A 12,910-nucleotide genomic window follows, 5' to 3' on the forward strand; every position below is an offset into this window, starting at 1 on the left:
TTAGACGGAATAACAAAGAAATGTATTTTACATTCCATAATCTGAGGACACATCCAGAAGAGCCAAGTCCCTTATTTCTTCTAGAAGTGTATACAAGCTGGTCCCTTTTGTTTGGCAATATTCCTGATACTCTTCTTGAATGATTTTGACTTTGGCTTCTTCTTGAGCAAGCTGAGCTTCCTCAACAGATCTGGTTACTTCTTTCACTAGCTCATTTTTCATTAAAAGGGAATTCTGTTGAGAAAGTTCCGTCTCCGATATCTTGTATGGTTTGTTGCTGATGATTTCAAGCCTGATTGTGTCAGCATGGCAACGAGAGGCCTGCACAGATATCCTTACCTATCAAAGAAAAGAAAGGACCACATTATATTGTTGCCTTTTGTGTTCTTTCCATTAAACAACACTTAATATGGAGCTGGACTTACTGTTACATGATCAAACAAGCTAAATGTAATTGATTCTCCTCCTGCTGTGGTAGAAGTGATTTTGTTTTGAAATCGTTGAAGTGATCCAGGTTTCCATTCAGAACATCCATCCTGATAGCATGAGATAACTAATCCATCTTTATTCTTCAGATAGGCAGCACCTTTAATCCCAAACCTAAATCACAGATGAAGAACACAAATCCAGAGATGCCATATTGTAACAGGCAAGGAACTTATCTAAAAAAAAGTGTTATACTCAAATTGAAATGGGGGCTACTAAACCGTATACAAGGATCCCTGTGAGTTGCATAATGATGCAGGAAGCCATACATTGATATTTATATCATGTTTTTGTTAGTATTAGAATTCATTTTAATATTAATAAAAGATCTCAACACTCAATACTGATTTCATTTTAATCTAGTTTTGGCTGCACTTGGGAGCTATAGGTGGCCCATGGGCCTCACTGCATTTTTCTGATCTAAAATCTTTTAAAGCATACATTTTGTGTAGGGGCTACCATGGAATTGTGTAAAGAATGCTGACAAGTTTTTACCACTTTTTTTTGCCACTTTTTAAAGCTTAATCTGCATTAACATTTCTTCCTTTCATCTCACTCCATCCCAGCTTTGCTTAAGGCTAGACAATTACTGAACAATCAATCAAGGCCTGACTTATAGTATTCACATTGAAAATTTGAGAACTAGCTCTGGTAGAGCTGGCTCCAGCACACCCCAGGACTTTGGGGAAATCACAACTTTGGCAAATTTATGGTTTCCTTATCTATAAAATACATATAACAATACTTTCACTATGAGCTGGAAGGAATCATAAAGATTATCTAACCCTAACCCCCATTTTATAAATGAGGAAACTAAGGCCTAGAAAAATTACTCCAGATTATATAAGGAGCAGAAACCAAGTCAGCTACTCTAAGTTCTTTCTTCACTATTCCATTCTGTCTTTATATCGTAAGGATCCAATGAAACAAAGTGTTTGCAAATGTTAAAATGCCATGTGAAGAACTTATAGTTTATTATAAATATGAATTATAATTATAATTTACAACTGAATAAATTAGGAAACACTGCTCTCCTTTCCTCCCCCCAAAAAGTATTCTACTTTGTGACCAATCAAATGTAGTCAAAGCTTTAAATAGATTTAAGAGCAATGAATACTGATCCTCTAGACTTTATTTTAAAGACTATTTTCTATTAAAGTTTTGGTGGATATAACTTACCTTGGTATAAATACAAGCACACCATTTGTTCTAATTGAATAAATGACACCATCTGCTATACAGCGATCCTCAGTTTCGGGATCTTTGTCTTTGAAATACATACACTGGAAAAGTTCGGTAGACTGTTTTTGGGCATGCTGGGCTGCCTATGAGAGAAGGACAACCCATCAAAAAAGCTTTTAAAAATAAATGTTTATATTCGTAAATTAATTTATATTCGTATTAATCCTGAAGTCCTATAAAATTCACTAAATAATAGTAATGCCTAATTAAAATTAATTCAGTTATATTGATGCAAGTTAGTCTAATGGAAAACAATTTTATTTTCTAAGATGGATCATTTTACCAATTAGAGTATTTTTTTTACAGTAATAATAACTGATAAGTGTATTGTTTGTTATGGTTACAAAGTATGTTTTCATGTGTTTCTTACAAAAACCTTAAGAGATAAATTATACCATACTTTTGACAGAATTCAGTATTAACTATTCAAATCCAGAAAGTTCTTTGGACTGGATTTTAATACAGGAAGGCATCTTCCTTGTAAAGTACGTGGAATCAATGTCTTTTTGCACCAAGTTCCAAACAAAACTTGCGGTTAATACTAGCTTTCAACAAATCCCCAGAGGTTGCCCAGCTCAGCTCTGGTACCCAAAAGAATCTTTATTCTTCACTTAGTTTATTAAAAATCATAGTGAAAAGAGAACGTATTTATTTCATTTTATCTAAATAGAGCCACAGTCACAATAAAAACACATCAAATGAATTGTTCCATTTATTTTAGCTGCTTCTGGAACATAAGGAAAAAAAAACAGATTTTAAAACTTTCAGGCTACTTCTATAAGTTGTCTTTTTCCTTAAGACTTCTGAGGAAGGGGAGTCAGGGGAGTTGTAATTACTCTTTCTTTTTAACAATGGATATTTTCCCCTCAAAACACAATACCCAAACTTACCTGAAAGCTGTCATTAATGAATAAATTTTAATACTAGAAGTTAGGGGATTTCTGCAGAAGGAAAGTTTTCTGTCTGTCTTTTCCCTTCTCCAGATCGTTACTGAATTTTACTGATTTCTTGTCTCCCAACCAGTATTTCCTCCCTGACCACCACCCTTTTTCCATTCTTCTGCCTCAAACCTTAGGGATCTCTAAAATGATTTGGTGTGTCAATACAGTTAGTAGAAGGACCTTAACTTTCACAGTCCTATTTTGGTTAATCAGTAAAGAGCTCCTCTACATAAGAACACTACTTTGGAATCAGAAGCAATATTCCACCCACATAGTTTCAGGAGCCAGCAATTGTTGAGAATTAAAAGAGGAAGTCTACTAAGTAGGATAGAATATTGTATTTACAATAATCAAGATTCTTTAGGTCCAAACCAAATGAGGAGGCTGGATGGCACTTCAGAAGACATTTAGTCCAAAAAATAAAATAAGTTTTTAAAAAGTATGCTTCAAATTGCATTCAATTAAATTTTTTTTTTTTTTACTTTTCCTGCTTTTTTTTTGGTCTGGGTTATCTTTAGAAAGATGACTAATGTGGAAAAATGTTTCACATGACTACATATGTGTAATTTATATCAAAATACTTACCTTTTCAAGGAAGGAAGAGAGAATTTGGAACTCAACTTTTTTTTGGCAAGGCATCGAGATTAAATGACTCGCTCAGGGTCTCACAGCTAATATGGAATTCAAAATTTAGAAAAATGGATACTAAAAATTGTTATTACATGTAATGGAAAAAATGTAAAAGTTTTCATTTTTAAAAAGTCATCCAGTTTAGATCTTTCATTTTACATATGAGGAAACTGAGACCCTGAGGGGTTAAGTGACTTTACTAAGGTCACAACAGTATTAAGTGTAAGAAGTGTCAGGTTCTTTGATTCCAAAGCCAATGATCTTTCTACTGTATCACAAGTAATATATTTGCTGCAGTATGCCCATTAGAAAGCCAATACAGTGCAATTTTAAACTATAATAACCCCAGAAGCATAAAAGCTACCAATTTATAAAAACCATGAATTGAAAGTTGAATAATTTCAATTTCCTGTACATTTAAGTTTTGTAGATTTTGAATAATGTATGTTTAATTTTAATAAGCTGCAACACCCTTTCACTAGAAATGATGTTGTGACCATGTCTGGATGACATTTTTTCAACTGCATTGGTAGAGGATGTCTCTTTGCTTTGCCATCCCATGCACCTGATCTACCAAGATCAGACTTTTTCTTGTGAGGTCACATCAAAACCATCTGATGTGTATCAAAACCTTGTTCCTTTGGATGATCTTAAAGTTAGGATTATAAATACAATCTTTTCGGTCACTGAGCAGCAATATTTAGAGTAATGAATAAGCACAATGTCAAATTCTAATAATAAACATTGATATTTTAAAAATCACAATAAAGTTTTCAGATGTTGAGTTTTTTGTTAAGTCTATAGTATATATACTACTGCAGTTACTGATACAAAGTGTTTTAAGGTAGCATTTCATTTTATTCTCAACAACCTTGAGAGGGAGGTATTATTTCCATTTCCATTTTATAATTGAGGAAATCAAGGCAGACAGAGGTTAAATGACTTGCCAAAAGTCATACAGTGACATCTGAGGCTGGATATGACCTCAGTACTTCCTAAATCCAAGCCCAGCAATCAATCCACTACTCTATCTAGTTGCCTCTAAAGAGACTTTGAATCCATAATACAACTGACTTACCTCACACATACATGTGTACACACACGCACACACACACACACACACACTCAGGGTGTTTAAAAAAATCTTAATGCAGTTTTACATACATACACACACACACACATCACAATAATATTCAACAAAAGCATGTGTATATTTTTACTATTATTAGTCTATGCACTTTTATAAATGTGCACATAGAAAATATTCCCACATATGCACACAGATAGTATATTACACATGTATATGTTTCACATATTTGTACCCTGCCCCAAACTATTAATACAATTACTATGCTACATTTTGGAGTAAATAGATTTTTACTGTGGGCAACTAGAGGACTTAAAAAGACATTAATACTTTTTCCATGAAAAAACTCTAATCCAACTTCTAAACTGACTTACAAATAAAATGTATCATGACCTCTTGTTAGTCAGCACAGCCTATAATTCATCAAACCAAAAAAGGAAGAGATATAGAGGAAACACCTTGGTCTCATCTCTACTGTAACAGTGCCCCAAAGTAAAATCTTTCCAAGTTTCCATACACTATTGAATATATCCACTAGGAAACATAGTTGTAGGAAATTATATAATAGAATTTTAAAAATATGAATTTATTATTATTAAAAAGATTAGTTTTCATTTGCTAGAGTGTGATGCTGTTAAATAAAAGCTCAAGTATTTGTTAATTCCACTATATTAGTAAAGCTAAAGAGTTAAGTGTGGGGCTCTGAAATCAGGAACACCTTGGTTCAAATCCCATGTCTGACACTTACTAGCTATGTGACTGTGGGCAAATCACTAAACTTTTCTGAGCCTCAATTTTCTCATCTATAAAATGAGGGTAAAAATAGTTCCAACCATCATAGAGCTACTGCGATGATCAAATGAAAGAATATGGGTAAACTTTGCAAAACCTCAAAGTACTATGCTATTTTTGTTATTAATATAATTGTGATGAATATAACATAATCATCGCTATTACTAATGAAAGTAGTACAATGGTTAGTGCATTTAATATCCGCTCTTACTCTGTTTCTGTTGTTGATATGTCGGCATAATTCCTCTAGGTCTTTGCTGCTGAACAAATTTTCCTTAATCTCTGTTTTATTATCTTTTGAAATTGCTGCCATTAACAATCGGTGCACAACAATATCTGAATATCTTCTAATTGGAGAAGTGAAATGGGTATATTTATCTAATGCAAGTCCTTGAGGGGAAAAAAAGAGTTAAGATTTAAATGATGAAAAGAGAACATTAAACAAATAGTTTTAAAAAACATATCCTGTAAATCTGAGCAACTGTCAGTATCCTACCATAATGGTGAAACTCGTCTTCTGCACAAGAGCCAGTTGAGAAGTACAACGCATTGGACATGGCCTGGGTAGCCATGGAACGTAGTATTCTGTTCACCAAGGGATCTCTTGGGTCATTGGCACGATCAAGGGAATCGGCTAGAGTTTTATTAGACCTACCAAACAAAAAGAGAAAAAGTATTAGGGTCCAAATACTAGTCTGCAAATCAAAGATTTGAGATTAAGACTTTACTTATCTTTCTGATGGCTTTGATATACTTAGCTATCATCATTTGGAAGGTGGGAGGAGGAACAATGTTTAAAAGTAATTAGAAAAATCTAATTTTTCTTTATGATTAAAACAGAGAAATTGAATCAGACTCTAAATAGACTATGGGAAGGAGTAATATGTTGATATGGTGGTAAAGTCGATACTTAATTTAACAAGAAATTTCTTTCTTTTTTTTTTATTTAATGATTACTTTATATTGACAACATTATCCCTTGCACTCGTTTCTTTTCCGATTTTTTTTTTCCCCTCCTTCCCTCCACCCCCTCCCCTAGATGGCAAGCAGTCCTTTATATGTTGGATATGTTGCAGTATATCCTAGATACAATATATGTTTGCAGAACCGAACAGTTCTCTTGTTGCATAGGGAGAATTGGATTCAGAAGGTATAAATAACCCGGGAAGAAAAACAAAAATGCAGATAGTTCACATTCGTTTCCCAGTGTTCGTTCTTTGGGTGTAGAAGAAATTTCATAGATACTTTCCGGAACTAAACTTGTCAAAATAATGGTCCTCAAAGAACAATCTAAAATTAAATACCTCAGTTCTCCTATAGAAAGCCCTCTCTTTCTAACCCAAAACAGTATGCATAGAAGGCAGAATGAGATAGTAAGAAATAAGAATGCTCAGCTAGAAATCAGGACACCTGTTTTTTGGAAATACTCCTCTTATTATTTAGGGAGTGTTACTGTGGGTAACATCTGGGTCTCAGTTTTTTCTCATCTGTATAGAGGTTGATCACTAAGGCCTCCTTCATAAAATGCACTTCTTTGCTTGGTATTCAATAACTACTTATTGACACAAATAGTACATTTTTAAACAAAATTACTCCCTAATATGAAGTAGGGGATTTTTCTTCCATGTCAAGGATCTTCACTTATAGAAAAAAACAAACAAACAATCGAAGCCCACCTAAGGGTAAATCAATTTAATTTAGCTTTAAAATTATTTTTAGAGAGAATATAAAATGTTCTCTCATTTTAAAATTTAAAATGAAAACACAAAACCCTATTCAATAAGTATAACAAAAACATTTAAAAAATTACTTTGTTTCTGTCTTATAACAAGATTAAAAGAAGAAAGACATGAGGGAAAAAAGGGAGTATAAAGGTGATTATAGAGACAGCTAGGTAAACAGGAGAAACAGGTAAAGATAGAGAAAGAGACCATAGAGAGAAGGAAAAATGGATACATCCACACACAGAGATGAGACAGAGAGGAAGAGAGAGAGAGAGAGAGAGAGAGAGAAAGGAGAAATACCTAACTTATTTACCAAGAGTACTTTTTTATTGGCTAAAGGGTTTAGATTTTTAAGTTACTAATTTTAAAATACAACCTCTAAATTTGTTTTTAAATGTATAAACATCCTGAGAATATTATAAAGCATGTTTCAATTACTTCCTGAGAGAAGTATACTTAAAATCTTCTCTAATACTCATTTTAAAAGCGAAAGATTTTTTTATTTTTAAGGCAGAAAATACAACATCTTGTTTAACAGGGAAATTCTTTGGAATGTAGCATCTTACAATATTAGGCTTTTGCAAGTTTAGGCACAAGTAGTATCATTTAGTACTTGTGTTATAGAATGAATGAAATTACACCAATAACCACACACTTCTCATGCATACCTTTGAGAAGGTGAATATTATAATTAGGAAATTGGTTTTTTGGTTTTTATTTTAAATAACTACCTACAAAATATCTAACATTGCCATGAATTGAAGAGAGCCAATAAGTCTTCGTTTGAGGAGATGGCAAACCACTCTAGTATCTTTGCCAAGAAAACCCCAAATGAGGTCATGAAGAGTCAGACATAATTGAAATGACTAAACAAAGTAAATCTTCCATCTTTACCCAGAGCTGTAGTAGTGTATTACGATCCCATGAACTAAAATGGGAACAAAAGGACTTGCTACCCCTCAAAAAGAGAGAAATACCGTGTATCCATAGAAAAGCCTTTAGCTTTAGCACATTCCCGGAGCTCTGAAAAAAACTCCTGATGTGGAGGTGGATGTTGTCGTAACAAAGCTTGATGCGGGAAGTTCTCCCATATCTTCTTGGCTACCCAGTGATTGGCCAGGATCATACATTCAGCAACTGTTTCGTGAACTTCTAGGGGCTGCTTAGGGATGAGATCGTGAATGTTCTTTTTATCATCCAGCTGTACTCGGACTTCTACTCCTTCTAGTTCTAGGGCACCACAACTGTCCCGTTTGGCCCGCACATGTCTTGCTATATCAGTCAACTTTCCAATTGCCCATACCAATTCATCCTGTTTGGCTTGTCGGCTTTTCTCGTCCATTTCTTTGAATTCTGGAATATCACCTATAACACTAAAGTTTCCATCTAACAGGTCTTGTGCAGCCTCATAATACAGCTTATATGCTGACTGAATGATGGTTCTACCATACCATACTTTTTTTATTTCAAAGGACTTTTTGTCTAATTCCCACAAGACACTTACAGCATACCTGAAAAAAAACAAAAAACAAAAACCCAACAACACAGTTTTTCAGAGCATTAGCTTATCTTGAATTACAAATTCTGCTTTTTTAAAAATTTAGAATAGATGTCATTTCTATAGATTCTGGTCTAGGTTTTCATGTCATTATTTCTATATTTTAATAGCTCAGTCTATCACAACTGGGTTTATACTCCAACTTGCTACTTTAAACACAGAAGTTAGAATTTGAAAGTTTAGATGATTAATGAAAATCTCATCCTTTCCCTACTGTTCTATTTTTTTCCTTCAAATTTTGTAGTATATTATATCAGTATGCCTCCATTATGATAGGCTAATTATTTTATGGAATTTTTTCCCCCTGAGGCAATTGGGATGAAGTGACTTGGCCAGGGTCACACAGCTACAAAGTGTTAAGTGTCTGAGGCCAGATTTGAACTCAGGTCCTCCTGACTTCAGGGCTAGTAATCTATCCACTGCACCACCTAGTTGCCCCAGGCTAATTTTTTAATAGGCTAAGTATTTTGTCTTTTCCTCATTACATGTAAAGATGATTTTTAACATTCATTTTTTTTAAAGTTTTGAATTAAAAGATTTCTTCCCCCTTAAGATAGTAAGCAATTTGATATAGGTTATATATGTATAATCATGTAAAATATTTCTATATTATTTCTATTGTAAAAGAAGAAAAAAGAAGAACAAGGGGAGAAAAACATACACATACAGACACAAAATAAAGAAATTGAAAAATAATATGCTTTCATCTGCATTCAGTTATTTCTCTGGATGGACAGTATTTTTCATTTCTGGTCCTTTGGGACTGTTTTGAATCATTGCATTTAAGTTAATACTTTAAAAACAATGATGTTTAGACCAAGGTCTGTATTCTATTTTCTCTCTGCTATCATTTCATCTCTCTGTTCTAATTTGGTAGGACCTGTGAAACTTATAGTCTATGGGTATAGCCTTCCAGAATTCAGGGTTACAGCTGTGTCACAATGAGACACCGAATAGGATAGACTTTAGTGCACTGCTAAAACAAAGCAACTTTTAAATGAACAAAACAATGCCAAACTTGGTTCCAATGAGCCTGATATAACTGAAATGTGTGTAACTCTTGGTTATCTCATATTTAACCTGGAGATAGAGTGGTAAACAATTACAAATCTCAGCTTACAGTTTTCCATCTTGATTAACACCGCTTCCAACTGAGATCAACCTGTTTATGTTGACTCCATTTTAAAGGAAAGTAGAACTAAGTATGTAGAATCATTCTAGCCTACAGTGTTTATGACAGTCCAATCATTTTAAAGGAATGATAATCAAATACATACAGTAAGCAACAAAAAATAGTGGTAATGCATTTTTAAAAGACCCATGACTATTGTACCAAAAAATATTATTCACTGAGTCCTCCAAAGAAATATATATACACACAGTGGGTATCATATATTATACTATATATCACATAGTTTATTGGACTTAATGGAAAATAAACAAGTAGGAGTTAAAAATAGTTGTACACTAGAAGTGAAGATGAGAGGACATAAGTGGAAGAAGAGATTGGAACAGAAAAGCGAACCATACAAAGACTAGTGGAGAGAAAGATAGGGCATAGGATACAAATAAAAAACAGAGCAATAGAGAGATGAGCAGAAGAAAAAGAGGAGTATTAGTAGTTTGAATCAATCTCACCGATCAACTCCTCCAAGTAGGGAACACAAATCAGCACTCAGAATGGAGGGTAGCATATCATACCGACGATCTGCTAAGTAGTAAGTGGTTGCCCTGTAAATAATACACATATACACATATATAACATAGTTAGTGCAGGAATACAAAGGTATTTATTGCTTTAGGAAATAGTCTAATCTATAGTGAGTCAAAAGACCAAAATATCACTACAATTAAATATAGCTTGGAGACTTTTCACACCATGTGGAATGCCTATTAAGAGAGCTCATTTGACATAAAAGAGCATACCATCTTGTAAGTGAGTACTTTAAGTATCCATATATTTCACTTTTTGTAAAGAAATTAGAAAATTGCTTTCTTTGCTGGTGTGAATCTTACAAAAATTCTGAATATCAAGAAAAGTTAGAATATAATAATCTGGTATTTATATAAAGCAATTATATGTTAATTCATGGAATATTAAGCCAATTTTAACTTAAAATAAAATGATGTATGAAGAGGTTAGCCATATGTAATAAAAAGTAAGATTACTAAGGATCCTATTTTCCTAAGGGAAAAGGGGGAAGTAGATTCCTCTTCCAAGAATTTTCAGAACTGGAAAATACAATGCTCTTTCTGTCATACATATTCTTTCTTTGTAAAGACCAACTTTCACAGTTACCAGATTGTAATGATTAAAGTCCAGCTATCTACATTCAATAATAATAATGCTTTCTTAAAATGTTATTTAATTTCCTGATTTATACCTAACTAAAGAGTATTACCTTACCTTGTTCTAGCTTCAATATCAGTATAAGAATTTGTCATCACAAAATGAGTGACATCTGCAATATGAACCCCAAGTTCCAAGTTGCCATTACTTAAGGTTCTAACTGATAGAGCATCATCCACATCTTCACAGCCTTTAGGGTCAATGCTAAACACAAGATGAGTTTTCCTCAAATCAATGCGTTCTTTTTCCTCCTCAGGATTTACTTTCCAGGGATTCTCTGGGGTGTTGACTGGCATTTCACACATCTGTATGAAGAGACCTAAGTCAGCAATTGATAAGACTTCAGGCTTCAATAATCATCCATCTGCTCTTTTTCACATTAAACATCACTGCAACCATCCCATAACATATTGCTTCAATTCTGTACCTCCCCAATTACCTCCTATAGCCATCTTACTCCCTTCCAACTGCTATTTTCAAGACAGCAGCTAGACTGTGAACATACAGATGGTTAATGAATGTTCTGCTCCTCTCTCTACTGTTCCCAAGACTGCTGTTTTTTTCAAATTTAATAGAATTTCAGATCAAGTCAAAGTGTAAAATAGACTAACATTCTTTAAAAGTCACTTAATGTTTTTTAGATCAAGACCTGTATGTACACTATTTTCTCTCTGCTATCATCTGTTTGGAGTCCCAACTAATTTTGCTAAGAGATCTAAAACATTTTAGTCTTGTCAAGTCTGGTTTACTGTATTCAAGTTAAGATATGTTGATTTCATATCAATATATGATATTAACATAAAATATCCTGAAATATCATAATATTAGAACAACCATTTTGTTTCTTTAAGTCTGATTTTGTTATCCTTTCCTTGACTGGATAGAAGACAAGAGCCTTGGGAAAATTAGTTTAAGAATCTTATCATAATTTTGAATTTTGAAAAGGATTGATTCACACACTTGTAAAGTTGTGTAGAGGGTGTGGCCCACTCAGAAATGCAACTAGAATAAGGTGAATGTTACACTCTTACCACATGCCCTAGAAGGAATGCAATTATTTTAGCTATATGAAAAAATTTCAAAATTGGTCATTGTCAGGGATACAGACCATTAAATAATAACTGTTCTGGAAGTAGGATAAGCTGTCTCAAATATCAGAGGGAAGTGTGGGCTTTCTCCTTTCATGGATCCAACTTTAGTTTGCACAGCAAAATAAAAGAAAATTTAAAAAGAAACACTAGAAGCTATTAGAAAACACAGAGCTACAATAGGAACTAACCTGGGCTTCTGAGAAAGGGGCAACAGAAATACTGTTTTCCACCAGGATTGTTGAAATTTCCCCTTCAAGATCTCTTATTCTTCCTAAAACTCGTACAAAATGTCCATTTGGATAAACAGATGTCGACTCCCAAGAATCAATACGCACAACCACCCTGAAGTCCTGAAATTAGAGGAAAAAGTACAGACATTCCAAGATTAGAGGTTAAACTGGTCAATAAGAGGTCTTCAAATTTAAATAAATGTAAAAAGTAATCATAGCTGACATTTATATAGTACTTGGAGGTTTACAAATTGCTTCATATACATTTTATCATCATGTGATTCTCATAATAATCCAGCAAAATATACACAGTAGGTATTAGTATCCTCAACTTACAGATGATGAAATGGAAGTTTAGCAAGGTTAAGTGACTGGTATTATTCAGTGCACAATTAGTCTCAGAAGCAGGATGCAAACCCAGGTGTTTCTTAACTCCAAGTCTTGTACTCTTTCTTCTAGGACCAGGAATGTCAACTGATGCAAAACCAAAACATTCATCCTACCTCTACTTTCTTTGTCTTAATGATTAAAAACCAAACAAATAAAACCGCACTGTATCAATGGACACAACTTGTTCCTTCAAGGCATTCTGACATTTCAGAACTGATGGTGCTGGCATAGACATCATGTTACAGCACAGATCTGGAGCAGGATGAAGCAGTCCCACAATCCAAAGAGGATGGCATTTTTACAACACTGTCTCTTGACTGATTCCTGAAATGCCAGGTGGGTATGAGACCATTAGTCTAATTCTTACAGGGGAGGCATAACAACCTGCT

At 33.8% G+C, this 12,910-nt stretch overlaps 1 protein-coding gene across 1 annotated transcript in view; it reads right to left on the bottom strand.

Annotated features, from left to right (window-relative positions):
• The window catches only part of DIS3L (DIS3 like exosome 3'-5' exoribonuclease), a 40,622-nt gene continuing 27,712 nt past the window's right edge, over window positions 1-12,910 (bottom strand). Inside the window, exons 9-17 of the mRNA XM_051980813.1 lie at window positions 12,090-12,251; window positions 10,868-11,115; window positions 10,099-10,191; window positions 7,880-8,413; window positions 5,675-5,829; window positions 5,390-5,568; window positions 1,666-1,811; window positions 426-600; window positions 1-339 (exon numbers count right to left, since the gene is read on the bottom strand). Of these exons, the coding sequence (XP_051836773.1) occupies window positions 28-339; window positions 426-600; window positions 1,666-1,811; window positions 5,390-5,568; window positions 5,675-5,829; window positions 7,880-8,413; window positions 10,099-10,191; window positions 10,868-11,115; window positions 12,090-12,251 (2,004 nt within the window). The 3' untranslated portion in view covers window positions 1-27. The remainder of the gene's footprint in view (window positions 340-425; window positions 601-1,665; window positions 1,812-5,389; window positions 5,569-5,674; window positions 5,830-7,879; window positions 8,414-10,098; window positions 10,192-10,867; window positions 11,116-12,089; window positions 12,252-12,910) is intronic.

Source organism: Antechinus flavipes, chromosome 2, assembly GCF_016432865.1.
Source record: "Antechinus flavipes isolate AdamAnt ecotype Samford, QLD, Australia chromosome 2, AdamAnt_v2, whole genome shotgun sequence".
Taxonomy (NCBI): Eukaryota; Metazoa; Chordata; class Mammalia; order Dasyuromorphia; family Dasyuridae; genus Antechinus; species Antechinus flavipes.